Raw genomic sequence first — 14,549 nt, forward strand, 5'->3', positions numbered from 1 at the left:
CTCATTAACCAAGCCCCGAGCAGAAGGGCAGTAACTATTCGAAAAGAAGTCCGAGTCCTCTCTCCAAACTTAACGTTTTCCTTTTATTTTTATACGACAAAAATGAAAAGCTCGTGGCTGCAATATCTGAAAACAATATTCAGCCACGCAGGCCTCAAGTTAGCAGCGAGTTACATAAACAAGTAGTAACTTCTGAGAAAGCGTCGCTAAGATGCTGCGTAATCCTGTACGATATAACTTCCATTTAAATGTAACACTTGGGAAAAGCGATGCTAATAACCAAACAGGTACATTCCCAGTACTGCAGTCCCTACTTACAAGCATTTATTTGATCACAGTGATCATTTCAGCAAGCTGAATATTTTTTGGTATGTATATGCAAACAGAGTTGTTTCAAGCTCAAAGTTGGCTGTTGCCAGCATCTAAGCAAAAAAAGAGAGATTTTACGCAGAGGCAGACTTTGCAAAGCAGTAAAATCTGAGTTCACAGATGTGATTCTCGGTACGAGACAGACGTTTGGGAATTATATCTCGTCTTTCGCATATGAGGGGATACTATAGCATGTTTTTAAATATGCTTTGAAACAGCCTCGGCAAAACAATGATATAAAACTTGTAGTTTACAGATCACTGCTGAGGATTCATGAAGGATAATTAAGGGAAGCAAGTTCATTGACAGCCTTTTAGTGCCACCTAAGTTATGAAACCCTGAGAACACGTTACTGCTAATCCTGCTACAAATGACTCACCAGTATCCTCCTTCCTTGTGATGCCTCATGATTTAAAAAAAAAAAAATCGAGGAAGCTACACCACATAGATATTGGTGTTTGCCACATCCTGGCACCTCCCTGATAGATTAAATTTCTTTTTTAAAAGCAGCAGGTCAGCAAATTACTCCATGCCACTACTTGTAATCCATATAAAACTGAAGCAGGACCTCCCCTGGACTTCAATGGAGCAAACCTTGATGACTGCTAGAGATAGCACAGAGGCCAGCTGTTGACACAGCAAGACAATGATTATCCTCTTGGATTTTTCATGATGAAACTGCGCTTGGCAGTCAGCCAAGGAGCAGCTAAGGAGACCATTTGAACAGTTTGCTCATCATGTCAAAAACACGACAACCCGACGTCCAAACCTCAGTCCTCTTCCCCAGGCAACACGAGATTTTTTTGGAGAAAAAAAAACGGGTCACTAGATCTGAACGGAATTCTGCTGCTACGTCGCCTCTGTGAAGCGTCCTTAGGATTTGGTGACTGCCCGCTCTCCTCCTCACCTTCGCAGGCAGAGGGAAGGACTGAGATGGGTTCAAAGAAGCATCTCACAAGTTGAGGAGCACAGAAGGCCTCTCACAAAACAAAGTGCTGCCACGGCAAGAGATACGGTGTCCACTGGCAAGGCAGACCTTAGACTGAACAGGGGCAAAACATGTCGGGTGTGACAAAGAGACGACCAAAACGGGATGTTCAGACTGCATGTGTGAGGTGGATCTGGGTCATGCTGAGCCAGCTGTGCTCTGTATTTGAATTAACGGTTTTCTGACTTGGTCTTGTTTCACAGGAGGGTTTCCCGGGCTGGGCTGTGTCGCCCCTGTCCGTGGTCCTTACCCAGGAACCTCTCGTGTGCCATGTGTGCAGCTCCACATCTGGAACGAGCACCTGCCCCAGCAAGAGACGCAAGATCTTCACCCGTAGCTCAAACAGTATTTGCAGTTTGCCCACAAGAACCATTTTGCCATTAAAAGAAGCCACAGAATCGTTTAGGGCTTGTTCTCCTTTGACTTTACATTACACGATGCCAAGAGATCTCTTGCAGAAGGAAATTCTCCCTCTGCCCAAGGGCTCTGACACACCACCTGAGTCAGGGCCAAAAAGGATTATCACAGGAACCTTGACCACAAGTGTTCCCATCAGCTCCCGCAGCCCTGAACTGACTGCCCGTGATCAGTCACGGATTGCGTGCGAAGCAAGTCAGCCGAGCTGTCAGTACGGCCTTTGGAAGGCATCTGATCCTGGCGGCATCTCCCCACCACGTGTACGCTCCAGCGATCCCCCTGCATGCTAGGTTTGGGGTTTCTGGTGGTGGCGTGTGTGTGTGCTGGTTGTTGTTTGGGGTATTTTAAGTAATTGCAAGGACACAACTGCTCTCAGAAGGGTACATCCCTCAACGTGCACGTTTCTGCCTCTCCTCCAAGCACAGGCTTTACTCAGTTGTACCCCAGTCTGTACCACTGATGCCTTTCTTCACATCCCCCTAATTACCACGGCTGCATCCTCCTTTCCTCAGTCCCATTTTGCCTGTCCTCTAGCTGAACTAACAAATTTCATGCTCCAAACAGTGCAGCTGAAAGATAACCATCCCTAACGGCCTCACTTTGCCGCGGCACCCTCCTTTGACAGGAAAGAGAAAATACTTTTTTTTTTTTGTTTTCTGGTGCAATGAGCTGCAGAAAGCCCCCATGATCATCAGCAAACAGCATTTGCCAGGCACAAAGAGTGGCAAGACTCACCCACATTTAAGAGCAGATCGAATCAGGAGATTATTTTTCGTAGGCAGAGCTGTGTGCAAAGTCATCTTTTAGAAATTATACCTTGATCACGTTTCAACTTCTTCCCAGGAACGGAAAAAGCACACCTAAACTCACTAAAATTGTCCTTTACTCCAAATTATGAAAATTCTAGTGATACTTATCACCCAATATTCTCAAACACTTTGCCTATACAAAAAACTGGTTGCAGGATCAACGAAGACACAACTAAGAACATAGAAACACAAAACAGCATAAATATCATTCGAAAGATGAGAGCAGCAAACCCAAGATATCTTTCCCATAGTTTTCTAGCACTGCAACAACTCCGTATTACTGATAATCCTTAACTATCCGCTTTACTACTTGTTTTAAAGTCTTCTCACTAACAGGAATTTTAAACAAACGCATAATTAAGTTCTTTTAGAAAGGGTAAAAATCAAAATAGCTCAACTAAGAATAGAACCGAAATGCCACATGCGAGCCAGGAACAAAATGTAATCATGGGACTTTATAGGAACATTTAGGTCAGGCATCCTCGACTTGACTCATCACACCGAGCAGCTTAAAAACTTCACAGCAACCAGTCAGGGAATCGCTTTGTTCATACGCATCAAAATGGTGTATCACTACCTAACAAGAGCACAATAAAGACTCGCTTTTTTGGGTGAAAACAGCGCTGTCAACATTTGCTGTCTGCACGTAACAAGCATTTTGTTCTCTTCTTGTTAAAATGCAAATAAACCCAGCATTTTCTTTCACAAGCTAGGGAAAAGGTTCAAATCTGTTTGCTTTCTACACACAGGAGAACAGTAACCTGAAAATTTACTCGTGAATTATTTCCAGTGAGTCATTTTCTTACAAAGTCTACTATTCACCACTTCGGGGCCTGTGGGAATGGGGAGGAGGACGAAATATTAGAGTCTCATTTGCTTAACCAAACCGTGCAAGTTCATGTACTTGCTCAGCAGCAGAGCTTGGTGTCTTCTCCAGCCCTAAGACGAGCTCGGGATGTTTAAATCTGAAGCAGACAGAGGTGTCAGCTTGAAGCTGCACATTTTAAAGCTCCTGGCCACAAAGAAATGTAGTTTCAGAAAGACAAAATGGCAGAATGCTAGCAAGTTGCTGGAGAAAAAAAAATAAAAAAAATAAAAATCAATTCTTTAAAAGCTCTGAGGACAACAAACAGTGCGTGGGTGTGTGTAGAGCAGCATCAGGCAACACGCAGGCACCTCAGTAAAGGAGACTGTCAACAATACAAACTGGCTCTTTCTTGGAAGCACTCAAGTAAATAAATGACTCCAGAGAATAAGAGCTTGGGTACTCTTCTCCCTCACTGGCATAACTAAATTAATGAGCAAACAGTAACACATAACCATCAATAATTCACTGCAAAACTTCAGCAAAATTACTTGCTAAAAATTAAGCCTGATCAAAGCAAGGAGAGCAGCCTACACGCAAGGCAAATTAGCTTCTTGGGATTTTGATAACTGGAATAAGAGAAAACAAGATCGGGACTAAATATACGTAATGTGAGAAATATTCATAACTGCTGTCCTAGAGCGGCATGCAGCGCAACACAAATTTCAGTGCTGAGCTGTATGCTGAAAATGGGGATATTTGCAATGGGAAAACAATGTGCCTGAACATGCAGAAATCCTTTTTGGCAAAAAAGAATGTTCTTCTCTACGTCACTTGAGGAGAAAAGGTATAAAATCAGTTCATTATGATTATGTTACTATGCCTTTGAGGTGTTTTTGAAGGTTTCTGGTACACAGAACTATGCCCAGTACATACAGCTCCAGTGGTTACAAGCAAACAGGACTGAAACCTTGCTCCTTCCTCCTGCTCTTTTTTTTTTTTTTTTGCCCCTCCTTGATAATTTAGGACAAGCATAACAGGACAACAGGTTTCATCTTTCTAGTCAGCTCCTGCCAGGCAAAATAACCTCTGCCACTGTACTTCAATTCTCCATCTCTGAGCATCCTACCCTGCCCTTCTGCATCTCAAATCAAGCAGACTATTTCTATATTACAGCATCTTTCCCTTGGTGAAAACTAGTAAAAACAACCTGCTTTCTCCTTTCCTGGTTTAAACAACGCTTTTTCACCCTCTTTATTTTTTTTTTCTTTGCTAGAGTTTCAAAGGTGGCACTTTCAGTTTGTGTTTTGCTGGTTTTGGTGTTTTTGTTTTTTTTCTTTTAAGGTGCTATGTGGTTTCACGCATCAATTATTTGTATTGTGCCGAAGATGGTGAGTGTCAAGTGACAAGCAGGATGAAGGATCTGGCATAAGTTTAACCTACATCCTGTGGAGTTTACTTGCCCCTGATACCACAGGGCACTGCAGCTGCCCCTTCACCTGCTTCGCAATGTATTTCTCATTTGTATCAATGGGAAGAAATTAATACATCGTTATATTCTCACCCATCCCTGAATCTTTCTTGGTGCCATCCGATATGATATCCACATGATCACTGTCCACGTCGTAACTGAAGAAGTCATTCAAATACGTCTTCGATCTCTGGCCACCAAATACATACAAGCAGCGGTTTTTCTAGAATGGAAAAGAAAATGATGTCCTTAGAAAGCTCAAGGAAGTACGGGGACCAACGGTGACTACTGGCAGAAATGTTAATCAATCCAAGAGTAACTCATGTTTCTTGTAAATTTAAAGCCATGCCTTAACTACGCCTTTACAGGTCCATCAGTCTTAACTTGTTAAGTCTCTTTCCCAGTCTTCACAAAAATTCCCAGGGAACAATTAGGCACAACAGCGTATTGTTACTCTTGAACTCAATAAAAACTTAAGAATTGTTGATTACCTTGATTCCTGAATTTACGATTTCTCCATTTAAAGAATTAAATCATTAAGGGCTCACAACTTCTCCACCCCAAAAAGCCTCTTGCAAATGCAGTTTTAAATACCTATTTTTGGGGATCTATACAAGACTGCAAACGTGGATCCAACAGAGTTTCAGCTTCAGAATGACCAGGCAGATTTACGTAAGTATTTATTTTAGCCCTGCCTGATTAGGCTTCACAACATTAAAACAGCAATTCATTTTTCAAGTTTAGTATTAAATAATTAACGATTTCTATGCCTAAAACTCATTAGATTGTAATTTTCACTGTTAAAAAAACACCAACAAAACAAAACAACAACAAAACAAGCAACAACAGAAAATAAAATTTAAAAAAAATAATAAAAAAGTCAACCCACACAACAGGAACAAAAGACAGACTGTAAGTGAAGTCATCAGGTACCAGCATATTACTAAACTCAGAACAGGCAAATGGCAAGCAGTAAGCCAAGAATAACAGGTTTATTACTTCTTTCAAGTTTGCCAAGTGGAAAGTCGGCAAAAGGCAGATTATTTTTCTTTTAAATGGTTGAGAAAACAGCAAAGGACATAAACTGCTATGACCCGCACTTAGAGAAACCCATATTCTCACATTTACCAAGGAAACACACTTCAAAAATCCTCAGGTAGCTGGTCAGAATTGTGTGTGGCAATATGTTTTTCACCGGATTTGAGAGAGTCATTCAGAACAGCAACAAAAAAAAGCAAAATCTCCGAAAGCACCGTATTCACTATAAAAATTCAGATATTACTAAGAAATTCTTTTCTGTGAGATTGGCAAGACCCTGGCACAGGTTGCCCACAGACGTTGTGGAAGCCCCATCCCTGGAAGGGTTCAAGGCCAGGTCGGATGGGGCTTGGAGCAACCTGGTCTGGTGGGAGGTGGCCCTGCCCATGGCAGGGGGGTGGAACTAAATGGTCTTTAAGGTCCCTTCCAACCCAAATCATTCTATGATTTGAAAGGCAAAGAGAAATGAACTCGGCAAATTGCTCAAACTGGTCAGTTATGAATCGGTGCCATCAGTACACACTTGAATGCCCCAATATTGATTTAAATTCATTTCCTTGCCACCTCCAAGTCCGAGTTTGATGTCAGCAAAATCCTACAAACTCCGCTTACGACCACTAAGAAGCTGCCACGTAAATTCAGCGCAGAACCGCCACGGCACCCCATCTCCCCACTCAAGTCTTGCTGTGTGATGCTAATGCCCTCTGTACTGCGCTGTTCCACCAAAATCACTGCCATGGAAAGTTAGTCCGGAGCACGGATGACACTAACCATTCCCCCTTTAATAGTCCTACCCTGCCGGTCCCAAGCTCTGAACCTGTGGGTGATGAGCATAACCGGAAAGGCAACGGAAGGTGGGTTTTTTAATGCCCAGTACTGAATAAAATACTGTGCATGTCCCGCTCCTCTATCCCTCTGCGCTTCCGTCAGGCTCTGGATGAGGTGCCCATCGCATCACCTGCTCCCAGCTGTTGGCAGCTGCTCAAGACAACAAGCGGAGGCTGAGTGCTCAGCACAAACCTCAGAGGCGGTTTAGGCTCAATATTAGGAAGCAGTTCTTCACTGAAAGAGTTCCTGAGCGTTAGAACAGGCTGCCCAGAGCAGTGGTGGAATCACCATCCCTGGAGGGATTTGAACAACATGTTGACCTTGTGCTCAGGGACACGGGGTTAGTGGCGGCCTGGCAGCGCTGGGTTAATGGTTGGACTTGATGATCTTGAAGGTCTCTTCCAACCAAAGAGATTCTGTGGTTCTGTGAGGTCTGTACATCTCCAAAGGCACCCAGTAAGCCCCTGCACTGGTCAGGTTTACCATGCCAGTAACTACACAGGGTATCTACTAGACCAGAACCTTCTAAAGTGCTCTACCAACTTTAAGAAGAAGAACTCTTTAGATCAAATTGAACCTTAGCCTTTGGGTCTATTTATCATTATTCAATTCAAACCAACCATTTAAAATTCACTTTGCTTTTTACTTGAAATTTTACTCAGCTGAAGTCATGAAAGCTCCAAGATTTGAATTAATACCTCTTGCACTTTCCAAAGAAGCACCAGAACGTCAGCAAACATGATATCAAGTGAGACAACGCACTGCTCGGGAGGTTAAATAGCTCCAAGCTTGCAAGAAAAAAAAATCAAACCCAGATGTTCTCCTTAAAGCCAGGCAACATAAATCAAAGTCTGACGTGGATACTTACAGAATGGAACAACATACAGTGTCCTATTCGGGACTGGATATCCTCAGGTCCAGCATTACAGGAATCCTCTCGCAAAAGTTTCCACGTCTGACACTGGCAGTCAAAAGCAAACAACCCACTGAACTGCGGCTCGCTGGCTCTGCTGTCATCCACGCTGCCGTTGCAGGTCAGAATTCGGCCTCCAAAGGTATAGATCATGTGTTTTTCAGAATCCATACACATCTGGAAGAGCGAGAGAAGTAGTTTTAAGCCAGTACAGTGAGACTGCAACACTCTAAGACTTAAAATTAAACATCCCTCCTCTGTAAGTGATAACTATTAAATTAGACAGCACTCTGCACATCTCCTGAACTGCCAATAAACAGAAAAGAACACGTGTCTTTGCACTTCACAGGTATTACTCTCAGAAAATTAATTTAAAAATCTAAGTCGAATTTTAACTTACTATTTAATATGAAAAAAACCCACACAAAAAAATCAAAATACTACATGTAACCTTCATCACCTAAAACCCCTTGTCTCTAGCTGCTATTTCAGGGAGAAAGCAAAAAATCTAAAGATTAAATGTTCCATTCATCAATCTAAAAAACCTCGCCTTTAGCTTCTGACTTCAGGGGACAACATTTTAAGAGTCTTTCACCAGGATCTGTAGCCAATTCTGCCAGAAAGTTAACAGATTATCATCTTCAACAATGGCTCAAGCAAGGGAAGAAACTAAAATCGCAGAATCGTGGAGTATCAGGGAAGGGATCTCAAGGATCATCTGGTCCAGCTTTTCTTGGCGCTGCTCATCTACCAACCACCACTCAATCAATCCAAAAATGAGCCTGTGATTTGAAACTCGGATTCCATCCCAAGTACACATTTACCGTTACCTCTTAATATTTCAACATAAAATAGGGGCATATCCTGGCCAAGAATTTTTGATGAGAGTGCAGCAGAAATACATTTATCTCCAAAATTTGAACCCAGGTTATGGCGCACAGGAGATGAGCTGCAGAAGAAATCAAAATCCCTTGACTCCAAGGGATGATTTCAGACCCGGTACGACGCAGAGAGTTACAAAACCCCGGGAGGAGGGTGGAACCAGACAAGATTATAGTGAGATAAGACAAGCTACAAAGTCTACAGAAAACACTTCTAGTGCAGCACATTTCCGTAAAGGTTAAACAAAAAACACTATTGCAGGAGGTACTGAGGGAGAGAAGGCGAGCAGCTGCGGATTGATAAAGAATTCAGGGAGGACATTCTTTCCTAAGAGACAGCAGGGGGAAAAGAAACAACTTCAGAAGCAGGCAAACAAGGTACCCAGAGTAGCCTTGCCAGCTGACAATTTACTTTTGCCTTTTCCCCAACACCTGGGAGACCGGTACTTGGTATTAATAGAACAGAAAGACTGATCGGCTTTTGTTCTGCAGACAACATGTATCTTGAATTTTCGGTGTCAGCAGAAACGCATATTGTGCTGGCAAACAACAGCTTTGGTTACAAAACAGCTAGTACCAATAAAAGCAGACCTTGGGCTGCTTTAAAAAGAAGCACTGACATGCTGGCTTTTGGGCATGTTTTACAGAAATCAGTTAAGAACAAAATGATTTTTTTTCAAGTTCCCAAAAGCCATTAAACACGTAACGTAAGTCAAACAAGTATTCAGCTTGACCACATCGATGGGTATGGCTTTTTACAAGATTAGCAGCTGCTCCTCTAAGGTGTTTCAACCTCTACAAAGCAAGTACACTCTACAAATTAAAAAAGATAACCAATTTTGAAAGAATCCTGACCCTGTTGGCCTCATTTCAGCAGCTTCCTTACAGTGTTCTTCCGAAGGTACCACATGCAGCTTTGCAAGTTGTTCCCCAATGCCCTCTGAGTAGGCAGATCTGCAAACCCAGCTCATCGAGACCGATTAAAACCAGATGAACTGTGCTTTGAGCTTTGTAAAATGTATCTTAATAAAATGAATCCTTCTGCAGAGGTTGGGGGTTTTTTAATGATTCTTCTGACTCGATTTGATGAGAATACCGACAGTCAGCGGCGCTAGATGATGACTCTGTTAGAATTTCATCGAGTGCAGAGCAGAGCCTTCCTCGTCTCCGCTACTTGTGAAATTGCACTTGTGAAATTGCAGGAGGCTACGGTTAAAATCACTTAGGAAACACCGAGAACTTGTACTATCAGCAGAGCTGACCTGATGATCAAACACCAGCTTGGGACCTCCATCGGCCGCAGTGTCTTCACTTAGTAACATCCACGTGTTCGTGTCGATGTCGTAGCGATAGAAGTCACTTTTCAGAGATTTGCTGTTCCTCACGGAGGAATCCAGGTAACGCCCCAGCGTGTAGATCTGCCTTCGCTGGATGTCGATGCACATCTTGTGACAAGATCTGGCACTAGGACCACTCTGAAAGGAAAGGAGTGCAGAAACGAAGAGAAGAATGTATTTAATAGTGCTCCTGGCAGGCCTCTGCACACTCACTATGGGCAAATAAATACTACTGGAAACTGGAAATCTCTTGAGAATTCAAGAAAATCTGCTTGTAATCAGATAAGTACAGGACTAATATATAGTATATATGTAAAAGAGCATTCTGGAACTTCTTCGTCCTTTAGAAAGACATCAGCAAAAACCTCAACACATTTAATTTTTTTTTTTTACAACAAACTTAATACCTCAAGTCTCTTTGTAAAATTCCTTAGAAAACACTTTCTTCTAGAAGTAATTCTCCGAGGCGTGTGAAAGCTACTTGATCTTTTAAAATAACAGAGCTGATGAACATGAGAGGCAAATTAAGATGTTACAGCCTATAAATAACTACATAGGAAGCAGATTAAGAAGGGCTCTATTACAAGAGCCTCTGTTTTATTAATAGGCTGTTTTCTAACAGATCATAACCAGACACTCCCCCAAGCAGTCACATCCCAGAATGGGCTCTGAAGGTAACAAAGGCGCTCCCTGTCCTTCGCAAACAGATACGGCCATTCCAGCCTCCAAATTCAAGAAAGTTTCCCACGGTAAGCAACACTGTTGGGATCTTAAAAGAGAAAAATCAGAGGGCTCAGGTCAGATTATCACGTGTTTATCCACTCAGGGGTGCTCGAGTTAAATCACAGCACAAATTCAATAACGCAATGACGACGTTATGTAGTACCCGGCAGTATCGCTTCTGCTTCTCACATTTAAGTTGGAGAGTTTTAGCATATTTATCTTGAAGCATGAGAGCAATATTCCTGTGCGCTAAAACACTGGAAATCAAAACAGGTAAAACCTTTCTCTGCAGAAGACAAAAACCCAATCAACCAATCAAACAAACAAAAAAATACCCCACCCACAAAAAACATGGCATTGTGCTTATAGATAAATTCTATAGTTGATCTGGCCTTAGTTTGGAGAATTTTGGCATTTTATAAATGAGGATGCAAGAACAAGGCTGGCTGGCTAACTCTGAAAGTCTGGGAACCAGTATGAAAACTGATAAGCTTTCAAGTGACAAAGAAAGGTAAGACGTAGAGAAGACAATTATGAAAGAGAAAAGAAAATCTACTGTAATCTACTGAAAAATAAAGATTTTGCAAGTAGATGAACACATAACAAATCACAATTTATCAGAAGACTTAAAGAAAAGCAGCCATGTCATACCAAATTGTCAGCACAGTATTTGCTTCATGTGCTACCAAATACTGCCTTACAGAATAAAAAATTAAATCTCCCAAATTGTACCATTTACTGTAAAAAAAATCTACTGAAATTATTACTGAAATGCAAAACGTGCTGATGGACTACACTTCGCTAAATTGGAGGAAATATGAAAGGAAGAGTTACATCTTTGTAGTCAAAAGACTTGACTACACATACTATAAAATTCAATTTCTTGATTAAACAACAGTTGCAGGAAGCTATTTACAGTAACTCAACTGACAGTCTGAGGAGGTGAACTGAATTGTTCATATTTTGTAAATATGAAGCATTATGTTGGAAATTATTACAGCTTTGAGCTTTAGTTACTTCATGGTAATTAAGCTAATCTTCTCTTCTGAAAAAAAGTTCTGACAGAAGTGAAATATTAGCATAAAATCCTGAAACGCAGCAGAAGTTAATTCATCGCCTTTGGTCACATGGAAGAAGCTGACAGAGAAGGCAGCGACAGACTTTACCTTGTTCCTAGAAAACAAAAATCAGCATTTTCCTGAGCGCCCCGTTTCCCCATTCGTTTGCATGAAAAGGACCCATTTGTGGATTCCCAAGAAAATAACTCCAGCAGGGAAAGTCCACCTCCAGCTACGTGGTCGGGACGTAAGGACATGCTCTTGCTCCCCTGCCCAAGAGCACGTGTCTGCCTTGGCACGGCTGCCTTGCACATGAGATGTTAAGACCCACCTGTGCTTCCCAACTCTTCCCTCTTTGTCAGGTCACCAGAGGTGGTTTTTTTTCCACAATTTAAGTATTTTTCCACAACTCCTCCACCTCCACGTGCTCTATGGGCTAAAGCGAATCCCACTAAATATCTTCAATTAATTTCTTTGGCTCTTTCAGGAATAAATCTCCAATTTATTGACTTCCAAATCTGCCTTGCCTTGAAGAAAATCTGCATCTTCAACCAGAATTTGTCTAAGTACAGACATGAGTCTACAACACTCACAACCTACAACAGTAATTCCAAGTCATTAGGATCAACGGCACAGGTACTACACTGGCTAAGTATGCACGTTGCAACTCTTAAGACTATGTTAAAAGCAGAGTTTATTAAATCTTTATTCTTGAGGTATGTATTAGTCACATCCCACAAAGCAGTATCAGCCATTTAAAAGAGATACTAAAGGCTTTAAAGGTGACAATTTCATCTATACAGGCATAGAAACATCACCTCAGGTTCCTTTAACTTGAATTTTATCAACTCACAGAACCTGCTATGGCATGACTATAAAGCGGATGGTTTCTTTATTACAAAAGATAATCTTTTGTCAAAGAAAACTGAATTTATTCCTACATATGGCTAACATGATCACATGGAACATGCCCGGAGTTTCCAATTTATTCTCTGTGTTTACCAATAGGAGTAAACAACTCCACTGACCACTAGTACACGTTGATTTGAGGTAGAAGAAGGGAAAGACCTAAATCTATCTTCAACTTGAGAGCTACTCAGTTTGACCCTGGAAGTCCTTGTAGTACGTCTATACTTCAAAAGAGAGGCACAAAGTCCATTTACAAAGACAGATACAGGCAGACACTGAAAATGAGTAAAACACTTCAAGGCACATGTGGTGAAGTGAAACAAGAGCCTGTGGGCGGCTGCAAATGTTCATCCGAAGACGGGTACTTCATGCGGTTACAACAGCCAGGCTGTCATTCAGCCAAAGAATAACTGCCACAACTGGTCATGGAGCAGGTTGACCCACCAAATTCAGCTGAAAGATTTTGTTGATCCCAGAAGTGTTCAAAGAATTTGACCCTTAATGAGCAAGAAGTGAGGAAAACTGACCATGATAAATGTGACTCTCTAACCTACTGTTAAAAAGATCAAGTATGGTTAGAGAGCAGGACAACAACCTTTTGCTCCTTCTCTCACGACTCATGAGTCAACGTCCCAAGGCGAGTGGATAACGCCAGAGATGTGGATGTGACGGATGACAAGCTCACCGTGAGCCGGCAGGGCGCTCATGCAGCCCCGAAGCCAACCCTGTCCTGGGATGCATCCAGCGGAGTGTGGCCAGCAGGGCAGGAGAGGGCATTCTCCCTCCCCCTTTACTCTGCTCTTGTGAGACCCCATCTTGAATACTGCGTCCAGTTCTGGTGTCCCCACTGTAAGAAGGACATAGATCTGCTGGAACGAGTCCAGAGGAGGCCACAAAGATGATCCAGGGGCTGGAGCAGCTCTGCTATGAGGACAGGCTGACAGAGCTGGGATTGTTCAGCCTGGGGAAGAGAAGACTCTGGGGAGACCTTAGAGCTGCCTTCCAATGCATTCCAACCTACAGGAAGGCTGGAGAGGGACTTTGTACAAGAGTGGCCAGCGACAGGACAAGGGAAAATGGATCTAAATTGAAGGAGAAGAGGTTTAGATTAGATCTTAGGAAGATTCTTCAGTACAAGTGTGGCCAGACTCTGGACTAGATTGCCCAGAGAGGCTGTGGCTGACCCTCCCTGGAGATGTTCAAGGCCAGGTTGGACGAGGCCGTGAGCAACCTGGGCTGGTTAAGGGCGTCCCTGCCCATGGCAGGAGGTTGGATCAGATGATCTGCAACGTCCCTTCCATGGGCCTAGGCCATTCTGTGATTCTATGGTCTCTATACCCTTACATTCAATTTTGGGCCTTACCACCAAAGTTAAACTGCAGGCACACAAAAAGTATTCATTGTACTCGCTACTCCTCTGAACGTACTAAATGCCATTCCCACACATATTTGCAGCTAATTAAGACAGTTTCACTTGCACACTGGTAACCGCAAGAAAAGATGAAACAAGCCCAAGTCTTCTTGAGAGGAGTAGAAGGCAAATAACCCTTTTGTCCAGACTCCACTTATCTGCCTCTGCAGTTATCTCAGCTCATAATGAACCAACGCAAGGCTTCTCATTAAGTTCTTTAGATGCAGTTTCATCGATCTGTCTTCACAGTTGCTCACACATGGGATCTACATTTCCACAGACGAAGCCTCAAGAGCCAAGTGACTGATGTCACAGAGGTATTACTCGCCAAACGGAGCCTGTCTTAGTTAAAACAGTAACGCCGCATCCCGCAACAGCACCCAAACGATCTGAACAAACCCCAGCTTTGGGAACTCTTTCCAGTTCTCATCAGGAAACTCCTGGCACACACACACGCTGCAGAAACCACACGTGAAAGGAGCTTGTGACTAGGCTAAGCCCTTATTCAGAGGGCAAGCAATGTGCTACGCTGCTCTGGCCAAGGCTGCGACGGCAATAGCGGAGCATTAGCATATCACATTTCTAACCTACA

General features: G+C 42.6%; 1 protein-coding gene across 1 annotated transcript in view; it reads right to left on the minus strand.

Annotated features, from left to right (window-relative positions):
• MKLN1 (muskelin 1, intracellular mediator containing kelch motifs) overlaps positions 1–14,549 on the minus strand; it is a gene marked incomplete at its 5' end in the record, with an annotated part of 86,481 nt that overhangs the window by 22,593 nt on the left and 49,339 nt on the right. Inside the window, 3 exons of the mRNA XM_009876695.1 lie at positions 4,953–5,082; positions 7,594–7,815; positions 9,782–9,994. Coding sequence (XP_009874997.1) covers positions 4,953–5,082; positions 7,594–7,815; positions 9,782–9,994 — 565 coding nt within the window. The remainder of the gene's footprint in view (positions 1–4,952; positions 5,083–7,593; positions 7,816–9,781; positions 9,995–14,549) is intronic.

Source organism: Apaloderma vittatum, unplaced genomic scaffold, assembly GCF_000703405.1.
Source record: "Apaloderma vittatum isolate BGI_N311 unplaced genomic scaffold, ASM70340v1 scaffold669, whole genome shotgun sequence".
Classification (NCBI taxonomy): Eukaryota; Metazoa; Chordata; class Aves; order Trogoniformes; family Trogonidae; genus Apaloderma; species Apaloderma vittatum.